The sequence below is a fragment of the Barbus barbus genome (genome assembly GCF_936440315.1).
Source record: "Barbus barbus genome assembly, chromosome: 4".
Classification (NCBI taxonomy): domain Eukaryota; kingdom Metazoa; phylum Chordata; class Actinopteri; order Cypriniformes; family Cyprinidae; genus Barbus; species Barbus barbus.
Genome location: NC_136732.1, coordinates 39,027,944 through 39,045,878, shown reverse-complemented (window position 1 = coordinate 39,045,878; position 17,935 = coordinate 39,027,944). Strand labels below are relative to the sequence as shown.

Below are 17,935 nucleotides of genomic sequence, written 5' to 3'. Positions count from 1 at the left end.
TGCTGAATGACATCCAGCATGTTTTCAACTCTTTCCTGGAGATTCCCACTTGTTCAACTAGCATGCAATCTCAATTCATAGGGACACGTCTTCCTCCTGATCCACAAAGTCTGGGAAATACTAGCACAGTGTAATAACTGATTAAAAGCAGCAGTATTGTGCTTAAAGATATCCGGTTAGTATAAAACCTGTAAACTGATCATATCCATAGCCATATCACCCTGCAGCCCAAGACTGGTTGCCCACTGAAGCTAAGCAGGGCTGAGCCTGGTCAGTATGTTGGTCCCTGTGGTCTGTTTGGGTCCTAATGCCCCGGTATAGTGATGGGGACTAAAATACACTCAATGTCTTGCCAGTGGGGCATGAGCTGTACTCGGCACGTGCAGAAGCCCGCCCACCCAGTGTACGCGCGCGCTGGCGGCACGTGTGAAGGCATGAGCGGTAGCACATTAACACACTTCTTGTCTTTAATAAAGATGTTTTAAAGTGTCAAGAAGCTGACTAAAACGTGCTGTATGGATATTGAATTGTCGCCGTTGATGTATGTAAATATAGAAAAAAAAATGATGATTTGCCATTTTCTGATGCATTTACAGCCAAATGTTGAGTGTATTTAGCATGTTTCCCGTGTTGGGGTATTTATATATTTATATTGTTGTAGAGCTGGATGAAGCGGATTAACCGTTGACCAATCACAGAGCGAGAATCCGCCTTGGGCTCTTTAAGAACTGCATAGACACGCCTCGTCTGTTTAAATATTCATGAGACAACCAATCAGCGCTTCGCGTTCATCATGAATATATGAGTGTTAGCCAGTACGCTTGGAGTGGATCGCTACGGTGTTGTTTTGGCTGTATTTTCTCAAACAGAAACAGGAGGATTAACGGATACAAGCGACGTTTGTGATTTTCCTCGGATAATATCACGCTAATGATGCCCGGACAGGCGTTAGTGACGGTGGCCATCGGTCCGCAGAAATCGTCCGGTTTTGTTTCAAAGAAGATCATGAATATTCCTACTCCAAACATACTGGAGGATCAAGACGACGGTGAGAACCATAAACCTGACAAAATACAAATCAAATATACAAACGGTTCCGTTGAAATCGAGTTTGTAACGTTAGTCGTGCACTTGTCTTCACCTCTACAGCTGCGCGCTGATTGGTCGCTCAGATTGACAGCTGCGCGCTGATTGGTCGCTCAGATTGACAGCTGCGCGCTGATTGGTCGCTCAGATTCACCTCTACAGCTGCGCGCTGATTGGTCGCCCAAAAGAACAGAGAGTTCCCTCAGAAGAGTGCTGCTCCAGATCCATCATATCTGACTCAAATACCGCCGCTTTTTAATATAGTTTCGCTTCTAAATGGTCGTTTTTGCAGGTTTTCTTTAAAATATCATGATACACGCCTGTTGTACATCGTCGAATTCAACAAATTGTGTCTTAACACATGTTGAATGCCTAACATATGCTCAAAACAATGGTGAAATTATCTATCAAAGATGCAAAAGTATCTTCTACATGTGGTAGTTTTTTTCCCATGGTATATATTTGGATACTTGGGCATTTATTGTAAGGTGGAACCATTGAGTATCCTAAAAGAACACCTGTACAAGAATTGTAGCAGCATTATGTTATATTCATACCATCAATGTAATATATTTTACCACACTCATGGTTATTATATGGCACACTAATGTTAGTGTTTTCTCCTTCTCTGTAATGTTTAACTCGTTCAGGATCTGTAGATCTGGAATAGAGTTGTATTCCTGTATGCTGGCGTTTAAGAGAGTAGGCTATTTTAGTTATTGATCACGTTTTGTGGATATAACATGTCAGTCTTGTGCTTTTACTGTGGTAAAGACTGACCTGCCCTTTATGAATTTTATTAATAATATTCATATCATCTGGCTTGATAATGACCCACATTAGGGCATCTGTAGGGGTGTCAATCTTTGACATCTCACACAATTGTCTAAAGTCTTTTCTGACATTTAAACTGATAACTAACATGGGTAGTTACTGATAACACACTAATATGCATGTGAACAGTTTTTACTGCAGAAAATTGAAGTGAAGTTGGATTCTATTGCATGTTTCTGTTTTATTTTGTGTATTATTCATCAAACTCCTATAAAGCAAATGGGAATAAAGCTCCCATAAAGCTTTGGTATTTGACTAAACTGTAGTTTCTCTCGCACAGACATTGGGAAGGAGAAACAGGGTTCGATCAGCGATGGGACGTCCGGCGACAGCGGTGGTTCGGGAGGCACGGGGAGTGTCTCTGCCTCTCTCACCCCTGCCATCTGGGACAAAACCATCCCGTACGACGGCGAGAACTTCCACCTGGAGTACATGGACCTGGACGAGTTCCTGCTGGAGAACGAGATTCCCATCACACTGGAGGAGGAGGAGCTGAGCAAGTGTCCCGAGGCAGAGTGGCTAGACAGCGACACACATGATTCCTCTGATGAGCCGGCGGCCGTCCCGCAGATGTCTGAGGAGGAGCACAATGACGAGGAAGAGCCTGAGGACGACTCGCTCGCTGTGAGCATTGAGACGAAAGCAGGTGAGATGACAAACAAGCACGTTTCATTGTTGTTGTACTGTAACATATATATGTGTTATACATATATGAGGTTATGAGGACATCTAGTGGTCATCTGATATAATGACATCCAGAGTAAGGTGTGTATGTTTGGTTACTGAAGAGGTGTTAATAAAGTTATGTGATGGAGCAGGTGCTCGTGTTCGTCTGTCTGTCTAAGAACAGAACATGGTGTCAGAATAAAAAACTGATATAAAACGCAAAAAAAAAAAAAAAAAAAAAAAAAAAAAAGAGGATGGCACAGTTACAGCCACCACCGCCATTGGTTCTGCAAGGAAATCTCTCGGAAAATTGGAAGAACTGGATACAGAGGTTCGAGCTTTTCTCGCTAGCTAGCGGAGTAGCAGAGAAGTCTGAGACGGTGGAGTGTGCTACGTTTCTGCACGTGGCGGGGGAAGAGGCCATAAAAGTATGTAATACATTCGAGTTCTCAAGAGAGGAGAGAAATAAGATACAAGCACTAAAAGACAAGTTTAAACATTACTGTGAGCCTCGAAAAAACCTACCGTACATCAGGCACGTGTTTTTCACGAGATCGCAAGGGCCTGCAGAAACAATCGACACGTACGTCACTGATCTGAAAAACAAAGCAAAAGATTGTGAGTTTGGTGATCTGCACGATTCATTAATTCGTGACAGGATTGTATGTGGCATAAGAGAGGATCAACTAAAAGGCAGACTTCTAAGAGAAACGGATCTCACATTGGAAAAGGCCATAGACATTTGCAGGGCCAGCGAGATCACGTCGAGTCAGATGAAAGCACTCAATGATGAAGTACATGTACACAAAGTTGAATCCATAAAGCCAAAGAGAAGAGACACCAAATCAGAGCAGACGTCAGTGATGAGAAAGGAATGCAGCAGATGCGGCAACAAGCATGAGTACAGAAAATGCCCAGCCTACGGGAAAACATGCAAGTCTTGTCAGAAGAAAAATCATTTTGCAAAGATGTGTAATACCAAAGACCTGCAGAGTCAGAGTAAAAGAATGCACGTGATTGAACAAGATGGTAACATGTTTATTGGTACAGTAACAGTGGAAAAAGAAAGAAATGTAATGTCCATCAACTCAAGTAAAGAGGATGAACAATGGGTTGAGACAATCCAGATAAACAAGAATGATGTAAAAGTGACACTGGATACAGGAGCTGAATGTAATGTCATGTCAGAAAGTGTGTACAATTTGCTAAACATAGCAGGGAGACTGCAGAGGTCACGTTGCAAACTTGTTACATATTCTGGACACAAGATGGCGCCATTGGGCAACAAAGCACTGAATTGTGTGTACAAAGGACAGAAATACCAAATCCTGTTTGAAATAATGAAGCATGATGCACCTGTCATTCTAGGACGATCTGCATGTCAAAAAATGGGCATGATTAAAAGACTGTATGAAATTGAAAAGAGCTGTGACATTCTCAAGGATTTTGAAGATCTATTTGAAGGATTAGGCTGTTTACCAGGAGAACACCACATACAAATTGATCCAAATATCAGACCAGTTGTGCATGCGCCAAGAAGGATACCTGTAGCTCTGCGAGAGAAAGTGGTTGAAGAACTACAAAGAATGGAGCAGATGGGGGTCATCGCAAAGCAAACTGAGCCAACTGAATGGGTTAACAGCATGGTAACTGTAGTTACATCAAAGAAAATGCGCATTTGTATGGATCCTAAAGATCTCAACCTGGCAATAAAAAGAGAGCATTATCCAATGCTGACAGTAGAAGATGTGGTCTCAAGAATGCCAAATGCAAAGTATTTCTCTGTGCTAGATGCGAATCAAGGCTTTTGGCAGATAAAGCTGGATCATGAAAGTTCAAAGCTTTGCACAATGAACACGCCAATTGGGCGATACCGTTTTCTTAGGTTACCTTTCGGTATATCCTCAGCGTCAGAAGTCTTTCAGAGATCCATTGCACAAATGATCGAAGGACTGGAAGGTGTGGTAAATATCATCGATGACTTGCTGGTGTGGGGAGACTCCATTCAAGAGCATGATGAAAGGCTCATAAAGCTGCTGGAATGTGCAAGAGAAAACAATTTAAAGCTCAACAGGAACAAGTGCAAAATACGGATGACAGAGATCAAATACATAGGACACATACTGAGTGCTCAAGGAGTTAAGCCAGATGAAGAAAAGGTAAGGGCAGTGACTGAAATTTCACCACCACAAAGCAAGCAAGAATTGCAAAGATTTCTTGGAGTAGTGCAATATCTGGCAAAGTTCATTCCCAATATGTCTGACATAAGTGCACCTTTGAGGAAATTGCTGGAGAGAGAGACAGAGTGGCACTGGGAGGATGCTCAACAGCAAAGTTTTGAAAAACTTAAAGATTTGGTTACTCAAAGTCCTACTTTGAAATTCTTTGATGTGAGCAAACCAGTCACATTGTCGGTAGATTCCAGTTCAGAAGGAATAGGAGCTGTGATTCTGCAAGAAGGAAGGCCAGTGGCTTATGGCTCGAGAGCTCTGAACGACTGTCAGCGTAGATATGCACAAATTGAAAAGGAGTTGTTAGCCATAGTTTATGGATGTGAAAAATTTCACCAGTATGTGTACGGAAAGGAAATCATGGTTGAAAGTGATCACAAGCCATTGGAGAGTATATTTAAGAAGCCGCTGCATCAGGCACCTATGAGATTACAAAGAATGCTTCTACGACTACAGAGATACAGTCTGAAGGTGATGTACAAACCTGGTAAGGAACTACACATAGCAGATGCTCTAAGTCGTGCTTATCTACACGAACAGAAGGAAAATCTGCTGGAAGAGGATCTAGCAGTGAACTGGATTGCGTCACAACTTCCTATTTCAGAAAAGAAACTGGATGCCTTCAAAAAAGCTACAGCAGAGGATGCAGAGATGCAAATGTTAAAAAAGGCAGTGCTGAATGGATGGGCGAAAGAACGATCTATGATGCCAAGATCAATACAGCAATACTGGACATTTCGAGAGGAAATCAGTTATGAAGATGATCTGTTATTTAAAGCAAACAAGCTCATTGTTCCAAATCAGCTAAGACAGGAAATGATCAGCAAAATACATGAGTCACACCAGGGAATTGTCAAATGTAAGGCAAGAGGCAGAGACATTTTGTACTGGCCAGGTATGTCGACACAAATTGAGGATGCAGTATCCAGATGTGCTACCTGCAATGAAAACAGGAACAACAATCAAAAGGAGCCATTGTTCCAACATGAAGTGCCAGGGCGACCTTGGGAAAAAATAGGCACAGACATTTTCTACCATAGCGGGTCAGCATTTCTGTTGTGTGTGGACTACTTTTCAAAGTACATTGAGGTAAAACTACTCAGGGACACGACAAGCTGTGGAGTCATCAGGGAAATGAAGTCCATCTTTGCAAGACATGGAATTGCAGATATAGTAGTATCTGACAATGGACCTCAGTATGCAAGTGCTGAATTTTCAAGTTTTGCAGAGGAATGGGGATTCAAGCATGTGACTTCAAGTCCTGGTTATGCACAGTCGAATGGACAAGCCGAGAGAGCAGTGCAAACAGTGAAAAATCTCTTAAAGAAAGCGCACAGTAGTCAATGTGATCCGTACATAGCACTACTGGAGTACCGTAACACGCCAATGGAAGGGATAGGATTATCACCTGCACAATTACTGATGGGGAGACGTCTCAGAACGAAGCTACCAACATCATCTGCATTGCTTACCACTGAGACAATGTCGCAAGTGCATGAGCAACTAAGGCAGAGACAGAAGAAACAGAAGCAGTACTATGACAGGATGGCTAAATACTTGCCTGATCTGCAACCTGGAGAAGGAATAAGGATGCAAAAGGGAGCTGTTGTTCTAGAAAAGCATGAACAGCCACGTTCTTTTATAGTAAAGACTCCTGATGGAAAGCTATTCAGACGAAATCGCAGACATATAAGAAAAACAAGAGAAACAGATTCTTCAACATTTGAGAAAAGCATTGACATGGATACTAAGAGTCAGCAGTCGGTTGATGCATCACAGAACAATGCACTTGACAGTAAGGACATTTCAATTGAAAGAAATGGTAATGAAAGTGAAGGAAAAGAGCAAGCTTACCGTACAAGGTCTGGAAGAATTGTAAAAATACCTGAAAAGTACAAAGGCTGAGAGTTAATGCAATGTATGTGCATTGTTGGATGTGTAAGAAGTTGAAATGCAATAGTTCATGAGTATAAATGCATTTGTAAAGTGTGTTGAATAATTTTGTAGTCATGCTGAAAGTTTGGTAAATGAAACTCAAATGTTGTGTTTAAAAGTTTGTGCAGAAGTTCTATACATCAGTATAAAGGAATATACTTAAGAAGGAGGATGTAACATATATGTGTTATACATATATGAGGTTATGAGGACTTCTAGTGGTCATCTGATATAATGACATCCAGAGTAAGGTGTGTATGTTTGGTTACTGAAGAGGTGTTAATAAAGTTATGTGATGGAGCAGGTGCTCGTGTTCGTCTGTCTGTCTAAGAACAGAACAGTACCACTGATATTATATGTGACCCTGGACCACAAAACCAGTCTTAAGTCGCTGGGGTATATTTGTAGCAATAGCCAAAAATACATTGCATGGGTCAAAATTATTGACTTTTCTTTTATGCCAAAAATCATTAGGATATTAAGTATAGATCATGTTCCATTATGTTGTACATTTCCTACCGTAAATATATCAAAACTTCATTTTTGATTAGTAATATGCATTGCTAAGAACTTAATTTGGACAACTTTAAAGGCGATTTTCTCAATATTTAGATTTTTTTTGCACCCTCAGATTTTCAGATAGTTGTATCTCTGACAAATATTGTCCTATCCTAACAAACCATACATAAACGGAAAGCTTATTTATTCAGATTTAAGATGATGTATAAATCTCAATTTTGAAAAATTGACCCTTATGACTGGTTTTGTGGTCCAGGGTCACATAAATGGCCCCCAAAATAGCTTCAGTAATGTAATGTATCAGAAGAGTAGCTTGACTGTAGTTGAACGACTCAAGTAACTTAACTAACTAGGTTTTCAAAGTAGCTTTTTCTTTGCGATAGCATATGTTTGGAATGGATGGTGTGATGGTTTAAATTGTGAGACCGTAGACATGGTAGAAATCAACCTCGAGGTCAGAAACATAATATCATAACAATCAGGTTAGTTCGCATCAGGTGCGCAGATGGCACTAGGGACGGGGGGGACATGACCCCCCCAGTTTCATAGTGACCCGATCCGTCCCCCTCACTGTCTCTACGAAAGGCAACATCAGTATACGGAGGATAAATCAGGGTTTCCGCTATGTACATTAGCCTAAGTAGTGGCGGCCAGGCCACATGCACTAAGCCATTTTTGAAAAACGCTTTTGACCGCAGTGTCTGACCGAGTCTCAAAACACGTGCAGCCAATCAGCAGTAAGGGGGCGTGTCTCGTACTGATAGAGAGAAGAGAGCGCTCTATTTGAGTGCACAGGAGTCAGGACGTATATTAGCAGATCGACTATCGATAGAGAGAGATGGCAGATAAAAAAAAGAGGAAAGTATCATAGAAACAAAACATTAAAAAGAAGGGTTACGGTCAGGCAAGAGGTAGGACCCGTGTAAGTATAGATCGGAGCAGCTTTCCAGCAGTGGAGAGAAACTCAAGGAGCAGGAAGGGCTTGAATTGGACACCGAGGTTGTGTTGTTTCTTTTTGATAGGCGAGTAACGTTGATTTTGCTTTGTCTTGAAAATGCTTTTGTGTCATCTTTGCTTGTTTCCGCAATGGTCGTTGCCATGGTTGTGTATGTAGGCTAGGCCTACATGTGGATGCTGAGATTTTTTTTAGTTTCACTTTAACTTTCGAGATTCGCAATCGCACGTACTCTGTTTATACTATGGAGCAGCAGTACTAAGCCAGTACTATGAAGCTAGATTCACACTTTGGGCACACCCTCTCACTCAAACCCCCCCCGGACCCCCCGACCCCCGACAACTGGACTGCTGACAGCTTGGCCCCCCCCCAGTTAAAACATCCCATCTGCGCCCCTGGTTCGCATTAACATGCACTACGACCTGGCTTATAGTAATATAATTGTGGAGCTTTTCGTAAGCATGACAATTTTTTTTTTAATACATGTGAAACAAAAAATGCAGTAATGGAAAAGAATAGAAAGGGATGCGTCTCAGATCAAGCTGAGGAAGAGTTTGTGTGTAATGTTAAATAATTTAAATGTGACAACTTTATTAATCTATTATAGATCTCATCTGATGTGTGTCATAGGTTTGAACCAGATTCAAACGCGTGTCATCCAGTTTATCAAAATATTTTGATGGAAGCTTAAATCTGAAGTGGAATGAAAGTGTATAAGTGTAAATTTGAAAAAAAAAGTAATTATGACACTTTATGATCTCACACTTCAGACTTTTTTGTAAAAAAAAAAAAAAACTGCATTGTAAGATGTTAACTCAGAATTCAGCGAAGAAGGTTAGTTGTAAGATTATATACTTATCATTTTAAAAATAAAACTCAGAATTGCAGGATATTAAGAAAAGTCTGAATTGTGAGATATCGACTCCAAGAATTCCAAGAAAAATTCCAAGAAAAAAAGAAAAACTTGCAAGATTTAAACTGGCAGTTCTGAAGGTTAGGGATTAGGAATATTTTAATAATATTAGGGATATTTATTATTATTTTAGTTTTCTGGTATCAGTTTGACTGCTTTAAATCTTTTGTTTTAAATTCAAGTGTTAATCTGATGTTTTGATCCATCAAGATCCAAATTAAAATAATAATAAATTATGAATGATCTGGTGTATCTAAAAATAGACAATAACACAAGATTCTTTAACATCTCTACATCAATCCATGCAGTTTGAACCTGCAGACCATTCATTTATCAGTCAAAGCACACATACATACATAAACCAGCAGAGAAATAGAAACTCAGCTAACTGCTGGTAGTTAGTTTGACCTGTTAACTGACTGAAGCTTTCTGCTGTTGAATGAATCTTCATCAGGTTCATTATTTTCTCTGATCATGGGTTTAATCTGTCGATTTTATTATAACGGCTGTACATCGCTCTGTTTTTACATTCCAGAACCCAAAGGTGACCCCGACCGTGTGACACCCACTCCGATCGACCCGGAGGAGATCGAGGTGAGTGTGGCCTTCCAGCCGGACCCCACGGATCTGGTCCTGTCCAGCGTTCCCGGAGGACAGCTCTTCAATCCACGGAAACACCGCTTCTCTGATGACGAGCTCAAACCACAGCCCATGATCAAGAAAGCCAAGAAAGTGTTCGTTCCTGAAGATGCAAAGGTGAGACTGAACCGACTGAATGAGTTTATGAACAGAAAAATCAGGAAACAGTGAGATGGCAGCAAACATGTGGCTCTCATGACAAGTTTGAACACACAGGACTCTCGCTAGACATCCAGGAAATATATTTCAATTATAATGATTAAATTTGATTCTTAGGAGTTAACATGCTGTTATTTGGCATTAGCAGCGCATACTATCGCATACTATACTATTGTTTGCCAACTTTTGATTGATCTATCATGTTAAAGTCAACCAGAATTACTCTTTGCAATCCATTTCACGAGTTCACACTTACATATATTTAGCACGAGTAAGGTAATGCGTATTTGCGTGCTGTCCTTGGGAAGGGCTCCGGGCTCAGGAATGGCCCGAACCCAGAGTACCCCTCATAGTGTGGTGAGAACTCTAGTGATACCTCTTGAGTGGAGAAGGGGTGGTGGAGGGTTGCTGATTATCCGTCAAATGAATAGAGGCATGTCAGCTGTATTTATAGCCATGCATTGATTAACTTTAGTGCGAACCTCCTATGTTAATTAGGCTAAGTATCTGACGCGCTCCTCCCGAACTTTGTTAATAAAACATAATTTCACGAGTTCACACTTACATATATTTAGAATGAGTAAGGGAATGCGTATTTGGCGAGTATAGTAATGCGTAGTTGGCGTGCTGTCCTTGGGAAGGGCTCCGGGCTCAGGAATGGCCGAACCCAGAGTACCCCGCAAAAAGCAATTGTGTTGGACAGCCGCCAGACTAAGAATCCCCCAAATACGCACTGAGATCTGGCGGGAGCTGGTTTTGAGAAATCGCTTGTATGATAGGCCGAAGTTTGCGTGCTCCGTGGGAGCGGCTTATCAGAGGACAGAGGGCGGGTAGCTGACCGAGAGAGCCCATGAAGCCTCTGACTGGAGATCAAGACTCCGGACGTCGGATGAGTGGGTCCTATCTGCCTGACAGGTAAAAAAAAAAAAAAAAAAAAAAGAGTTTGGGACGTCCAACAAGGAGGACTCTCGCAACATCCGACGGGAGATCAAGACTCACGGCATCGGATGGATGAGCCTCGCTTGCGGGCGTCAAGTATAGGAGCCCAGTTGGGAGAACTCTCGCCGACGTCTGACGTGAGATCAAGACTCATTTCATCAGACGGGTAAGTCTCGCCGGGCGGGTAGGGAGAAAAGGAAAACCGGACTGGGAGGGCTCTCGCAGCATCCGATGGGAGATCAAGACTCGAGACATTGAACGGGTAAGCCTTGCCAGGCGGGGGAAAAAGATGTGAGGTTTGGCTGAGAGGTTTCAGACAGCGTTCGGTGGGTGGGACGAGACTTATGGCATCAAACGGCTGGGCCTCGCTGACCGTCGGATGGAAGGTAAAGATGAGTGGCCGGGAGGCTCTTGCCGACATCCGACGGGAGATCAAGACTCGCTGTGTCGGACGGGTAAGCCTCGCCGGCCATAGGATGGAAAAGGTAAGGTTGTCTGACCGGGAGGCTCTCGCGGCATCCGATGGGAGATCAATACTCGCTGCATCGGAATGGTTAAGCCTCGCCGGTGGCAGACTGAAAGCCAAGATTGCTTGGCTGGAAGGCTGCTTTAGCGTTCGACGGTGGTTCGATACTCATGGCGCAAGTAGGCAAACGTCACCGGTAGTTGAAAGAGAAACGTATTCTAAAGGCTCTTGTCGCATTCGACGGGAGATCAATACTCGCTGCATCGGATGGTTAAGCCTCGCCGGTAGCAGACTGAAAGCCAAGATTGCTTAACCGGATGGCTGCTGTAGCGTTCGACGGTGGTTCGATACTCGCAGCGCGAGCGGGTAAGAATCACCGGTAGTTGAAAGAAAAACAAGGCTCTCGCCAGCATCCGACGGGAGGCCAATACTCACGGCATCGGACAGGTAAGCCTCGCCGGTCGTTGAAAGAAAACCATCTTCGGAAGGTTCTTGACGCGTTCGACAGGAGTTCAATACTCGCGATAAGCTTAGCTGGTAGTCGACCAGAGAAGCAAAGTTGCTCGACCGGGAGGCTCTCGCCGGCATTCGACGGGAGATCAATACTCGCGGCATTGGATGGGTAAGCCTCGCCGAATGTAAGACGGAAGGGTAAAGTTGTGTGGTCGGGAGGCTCTCGCCGATGTCGGACGGGTAAGCCTCGCCGACCGTGGGATGGAAAAGGCTGGGGTTGTCTGGCTGGGAGGTTTTTGCGGCATCCGACAGGAGATCAATACTCACTGCGTCGGATGGTTGAGTCTCGCCGTTAGACCGACTAAAGCGCCAAGGTTGCTTGACCGAGAGGCTGTTGTAGTGTTTGACGGGAGTTCAATACTCATGGCACAAGCATGTAGGCATCACCGGTTGTTGAAAGATAAACATATTCGGAAGGTTCTTGCCACGTTCGACTGGAGTTCAATACTCGCGGCATGGAACGGATAAGCTTAGCTGATAGTGAGGTGGAAAAGGCGAGGTTTGCTCGGCCGGGAGGCTCTCACCGGCATCTGATGGGAGATCAATACTCGCGGCGTCGGACTGGTAGGCCTCGCCGGTAGACGGACTGAAAGGCCAAGATTGCTTGACCGGAAGGTTCTTGCCTCGTTTGACGGGAGTTCAATACTCATGGCACGAGGGGGTAGGCTTCACCGGTTGTTGAAAGAAAAACATATTCGGAAGGCTCTTGCCGTGTTCGATGAGAGTTCAATACACGCAGCATCGGACGGATAAGCTTAGCTGGTAGTCGGGCAGGAAAGGCCAAGGTTTGCTCGGCTGGGAGGCTCTCGCCGGCATTCGATAGGAATTCAATAATCAAAGCGTCGGATGGGTGAGCCTTGCCGGTAGTCGACAGAGAAATGTATTTGCTCCAATGGGAGCGCTCTTGGAGCATCTGACGGGGAGTTCAATACTCAGGATAATTTGGGTCGGCTAAAAGGGAAGACGCTATGAGGATTACTTGCGCAAATGTAGACAAAGCCAATAAGCTGCTTCTGATAACACGTCAAAAATCTTGGTGCTGCTTGCATTTGAAAGTTAAGCATACGACAAAATAGGATTTCCTGTGCTAGCGTAGCCCAAATAAATGCCATGAATCTGGATGGATAGGCATGGCTTTGGAAGCGGAGGTGATGTCGACTTTTGACAGCCAGGCGCTGAGACCCATGATTTTATCAAATGGATTGCCTGATCGATGTCCTACTATTGTGAGAGAATTCGTCGAGAGGAAATCGAGGCGTTTATGCTTGAAATGGGGAGTTATGCAGAGCTGATAGATCGATTAGAATGCATTTCTTACCCTGGAAATTTTCCTAGCAGCCACTCCAATGGACTAATGCTGAGAAGGCGGTCATGGAAAAGGGCTGATCATGAACCCTCGTTTAATTGCGCCGCCTATAGGGGAAAACTGAATAGATCATGTAAATCCGCTTTGTTTACTCTCCACGAGGACGTTGCGTCGGAATTAAATCAGCGTTTGCCTCAGGCTTAAATACGAACCACTTTCCGATCGGAGGGATTGTTCGCACGGATGATATTTGCGTCCGAATGATAAGAGGATGGAAGCGATGCCAGTGGAGGCGAGGTAGCCTCGGCGTCGAGCAGAGAGCAGCAGCCGTGGCAAAGCACTGGAGCTTGGCAGTCGTGTCTGGCGGAGAAAGACCGATCATGGGGCCGGCAGATTGGCCGGAGGATCCGAAAAATCCTCAGTATAGGTCTTGTTGTTTGGACGGGACGCGTTGAGTCTGTGATGCAATGGTAAAAGGTGCAATCCGAATGCTGATTATACGTCAAATGAACAGAGGTATGTCAGCTGTATTTATAGCCGTGCATTGATTAACTTGAGTGTTAATTAGGCTAAGTAGCTGACGCGCTCCTCCCGAACTTTAATAAAACATCATTTTACGTCTGTTATGTGAATTTTCCAGGTAAAACTGGACAAAAAATGTAAAGCAGGATTTTTATGTGTGACAGATTGATTGGATAAAATACAGTTGGTATTTGGTACCAAAATTGATCTCATACTAATTTGTATTTATTGATTATTCAGAATAAGTCCTGGAACATAAATTAGGGAAATTATTATCGTTAACTAAAACTTGCTACTTGCCAAGGCAACATTTTTTTCAAATTTAATTTTAATTTGAAGTACTAAAGTAACGGAAGTTGAAGTACAAATTAATATAAATTGTATAGTTAAATTAAAAATATATTAATAGTAAATGTCATCATGCAACTAAATGACTAAAGCTCTAATGTTAATAAAATTGTAGTAGCATGTCAGTGATACTAAAATAACACTGATGAATCTTGTTTTGCATCAAACCTAAAGTAACTTGTTTCTGTAGTCAAAATTAACAACTTTAAATCAATTATTTTTCTTCCTTCCTTCCTTCAAGCTCTTTTATCTTTGATTTGAGCATATAATGATTTGAAAATCAGACTAAAAGACAAAGTTTGTAATGATGTGATGCTCGTCGTAGCTGGTTGGTTCGCTTTATGGCTTATATTTATGGCTTATATCTCTTAAAAGAAGACTTTTTAAAATCCCTCTATTAAAAATAAACACTTCGGGAACCAAGGCTGCTGAAAAAGTAGATGGGCACGCTGTTAATAATACATGCGATACAGACTATGACAATCTTTTACAGTTTGTTTTTGTTAATGGTACAACATAAAATGTAAAGTTACAACTTAAATCGTTTTACCTGCGTCAGTAACGAGATGTTTGCATTTTTCCACAGGATGATAAATACTGGTCTTGGAGGAAGAAGAACAACGTGGCGGCGAAGCGCTCTCGTGAGGCCCGGCGTCTGAAAGAGAACCAGATCGTCGTCCGCGCCGCCTTCCTGGAGCGAGAAAACGCCGCGCTGCGACAGGAAGTGGCCGAGCTGCGCAAAGACTGCGGCCGCTGCAAGAAGATCATGTCGCTGTACGAAGCCAAATACGGCTCGCTGTGAGGGATGCGCTTCACCCTGACACACATCAGTCACCCTTATAATTCACACCGCAGTTACACAGCCGGGGATTGTGGGTAATGTGGCTCCGCGCGGGAAGTGGACGTGAATGATGCGAGCGCGTGTTTTTAAGAGGATGTTTTAAGGGTCTTGAAGACACAAAACACGATAACACAGCATAACCTTTGACCTCTGCCCTCTCCACGACCCCCATGTGAACCAAGCAGTGTTTTTAGAGGTTAATTCAGTATGAAGACGAGATTATGCGGCCGACTGGAAAAGTCGCACGCCGTGGATAGCAAGTTAACATTCAGAGTGTTTTGTCATGGAAAACATGACTTTACGTCTGTTTTTGGCTAGTTTTTAGCCCGTTTCCTCTTTTTTTTACTTGACACGTCGTCTATGTTTGTGTACAAGAGGTTTTTCGCAGAAAACAAGCGCATGACCCTCGATATGAAGCAATTATTTTTTTTTCTACGAAAATGAGTGCACTTCAAGGGTAAGTGCGAACTGGAGAATTGCGGTTTGCGAAGATTTGAAAGACAGACGAGTCTGTAAATATACGCTTGTATCCGTCCACTAGTGTCGTTGTTCTTCCAGAATGATCTTACCATATAAAAAGCAACATTTCTATCATGCAGATTTTTAAAACTATAGCGACTGTGCTTCGTTCAAACGCATCTTCACGGCAGTTAACTGGACGATTATTTTAACGCGAGCGTCTGTGCAGGAGTTTAACTGTGAGAGACTGGATCTGGAGCGTTTAATCCAGGGCAATAATGTGCGATTCATCTTTACCTCAGACTAGATATTTCTAATGACTGTTTTTCTTTTTTATTTAAAATACATTTTTTAGTCGGGCAGCTCAGCATCAGTTAAAACACAAGTGTAACGAATTTGTGTAAAATGTTTTTTTTTTATTCTTACCAATGACAGTCATTATTGCATTGTTAATATATGATTGAACTAATAATAATAATAATAATAATAATGCATTTTTAGATAAATATTTGCATTGGTCAAACCATTGTGGCATGAGCATGATTTGTTTTAGTCAGCGACATTAGCATAAACAGTACTAGCATCACTAGTCTCACGTTATTGCTGTTTTTCACTGGTTTCCAAGTTATTGTTTTTTAAATGGTGGAAAATAATAATGTGCTTCCAGTGTTTATGGATTTTGATAGATTACAATAATCATGGTTTGTTTTTAATGCTGTGCTTACAATTACATTTTTAACAGATCATTTTACATTTATATTACTTTTCTCTCTCTATAGTTTTTTATAATATATATATATATATATATATATATATATATATATATATATATATATATATATATGCTTGAGGGAAAAAAATTGGATCGGAGTGTGTGTGTGTATATTATATATTACACAGTGCATATACACACACGCATACATATTTATATATACACACAATTTTTTGCATTTTAAAAACTAATGTCGTCAGTCATCAGGACTGTTTCTTCCAAACGGGTTTCTAGCACTTACAGGCGAATCTATTGTAAATCGACGAGTCGTTCGTGCATGCTGTTGTCATGGTGATGATGTGCAGTGGGCGTGTCCTTCTCTTCCATATATTCAATTGTTTTGATAGATTTGTTGTTTAAACTTTCTACTCATGTTTGATTTCATTCTACAAACCAAACAAAACTTTCACGTCAATCACTGTTTCAAATGTACAAGAATGAAGTTTGTTTGTGTTTGTTTTTATATGGCAATTTTGTGATTTAATCTGAATTGTGACGTTGGCCTTTGGTGTTTGTTATTAATCTGTCATATAAACTCCAGATGTTGAGTTCTACGTTGGACTCTAGAACTGAAATGTAGCATTTTTTATTTTTTTGACGTTTTTGTCTAAACATGTAACTTTCGATATATTGACACACTTTTAAAAATAACTTTTTTTAAAGAGTCCTGTTGTTTTTATAAAATCATTTTCCTCTGGTGTCATGCAGTATGTTATGACTGTATCATGCATATTAATAAAGTCGGATATCAGTGATTTGACCTTGCTGAGGTTGTGATGGATCTGCGCTGTGATTGGCTGCTGCTGATGACATCAGGTGCATTAGACACATCTGCAGTACAACGGCTCTCGCTGTAGAGACGATCAGTGACCTCATCTGTGCAGAAACACACATAAATAATACTGTACAAAAACATCATTCTGCATGTGCTTTTAATGCACTTTTGTCTGTACAGCGTCCTCTGGATGTGTGTGTGTGTGTGTGTTTGTTTTCCTCCATTGTGTTGGTTCATTATTATTCTCAGTCTGTTACGTAACAATCATCCTCACACTTGAGTGTCGTTACATAACATCTGCTTCAGAGACACACACTGAGCTGAATGTGTCTGAAGAGACCGAATCAAATCACCTTTATATGCTTGAGACAACAAAAATCATACAACCAGAAAATAACCAGTGTTTTAGAAAAACAGATTCTCAAGTCGCTTTTTTTAATTTTAATAGTAAAGTTTTAATATAGTATTTTTTATTTTTTTGCAGTTTTGTTTAATGTCTATATTATTACATATACATATTTTATTACACATATAATATACATTGTATTACCTTATTTAAAAAAATGCAGTGAAACAGAAGCATTCAGTTTATTTGAGGTTCAAGTGTACTTGATCATTGTGTCTGGGTCATATTTCACCCCAAATGCTCAATATTTATAGAAAAATAAAGCTTATTTGTATGTCCATTTATTAATTATATTATTTTTTGTTGGTTATACTAAAATGAGAAATATTGGCAACAAGCTAAAATAAAATCAAGTTTTTGTATATTTTAATTTACTTTATTTTGTAGTCAAGCATAACTCTGCTTCACATCTCAAATCGTGCTGGAGAAACCAGTTTTCGTTCATGTGGTGCTGAGTCTAACTGATCACTCAGAATGTGATGCCGAGAAAATCTGATGACTAGGAAATTTGCATAAGCATTTTGATAACAGGTCTGTGTCTTAATCATGCGTTTCATTCACGCAGATCAATGTCTTAAGTGTTGACGTTTTTTGGGATTGTTTCATTGAGACGAGTGCGATTTAACTTTTTCATTATTATTACCATCACTG

General features: G+C 41.5%; 1 protein-coding gene across 1 annotated transcript; it reads left to right on the top strand.

The window, feature by feature from the left end:
* Positions 1-789: 789 nt before the first annotated feature.
* LOC306863738 (thyrotroph embryonic factor-like) lies at positions 790-17,557 on the top strand. The gene is made up of 4 exons (XM_079407264.1): positions 790-1,048; positions 2,201-2,566; positions 9,675-9,895; positions 14,618-17,557. Exons 1-4 carry the CDS (start codon positions 931-933, stop codon positions 14,831-14,833), a joined length of 921 nt encoding a protein of 306 aa, XP_079263390.1. The 5' UTR covers positions 790-930; the 3' UTR covers positions 14,834-17,557.
* The last annotated feature ends 378 nt before the right edge of the window (positions 17,558-17,935 follow it).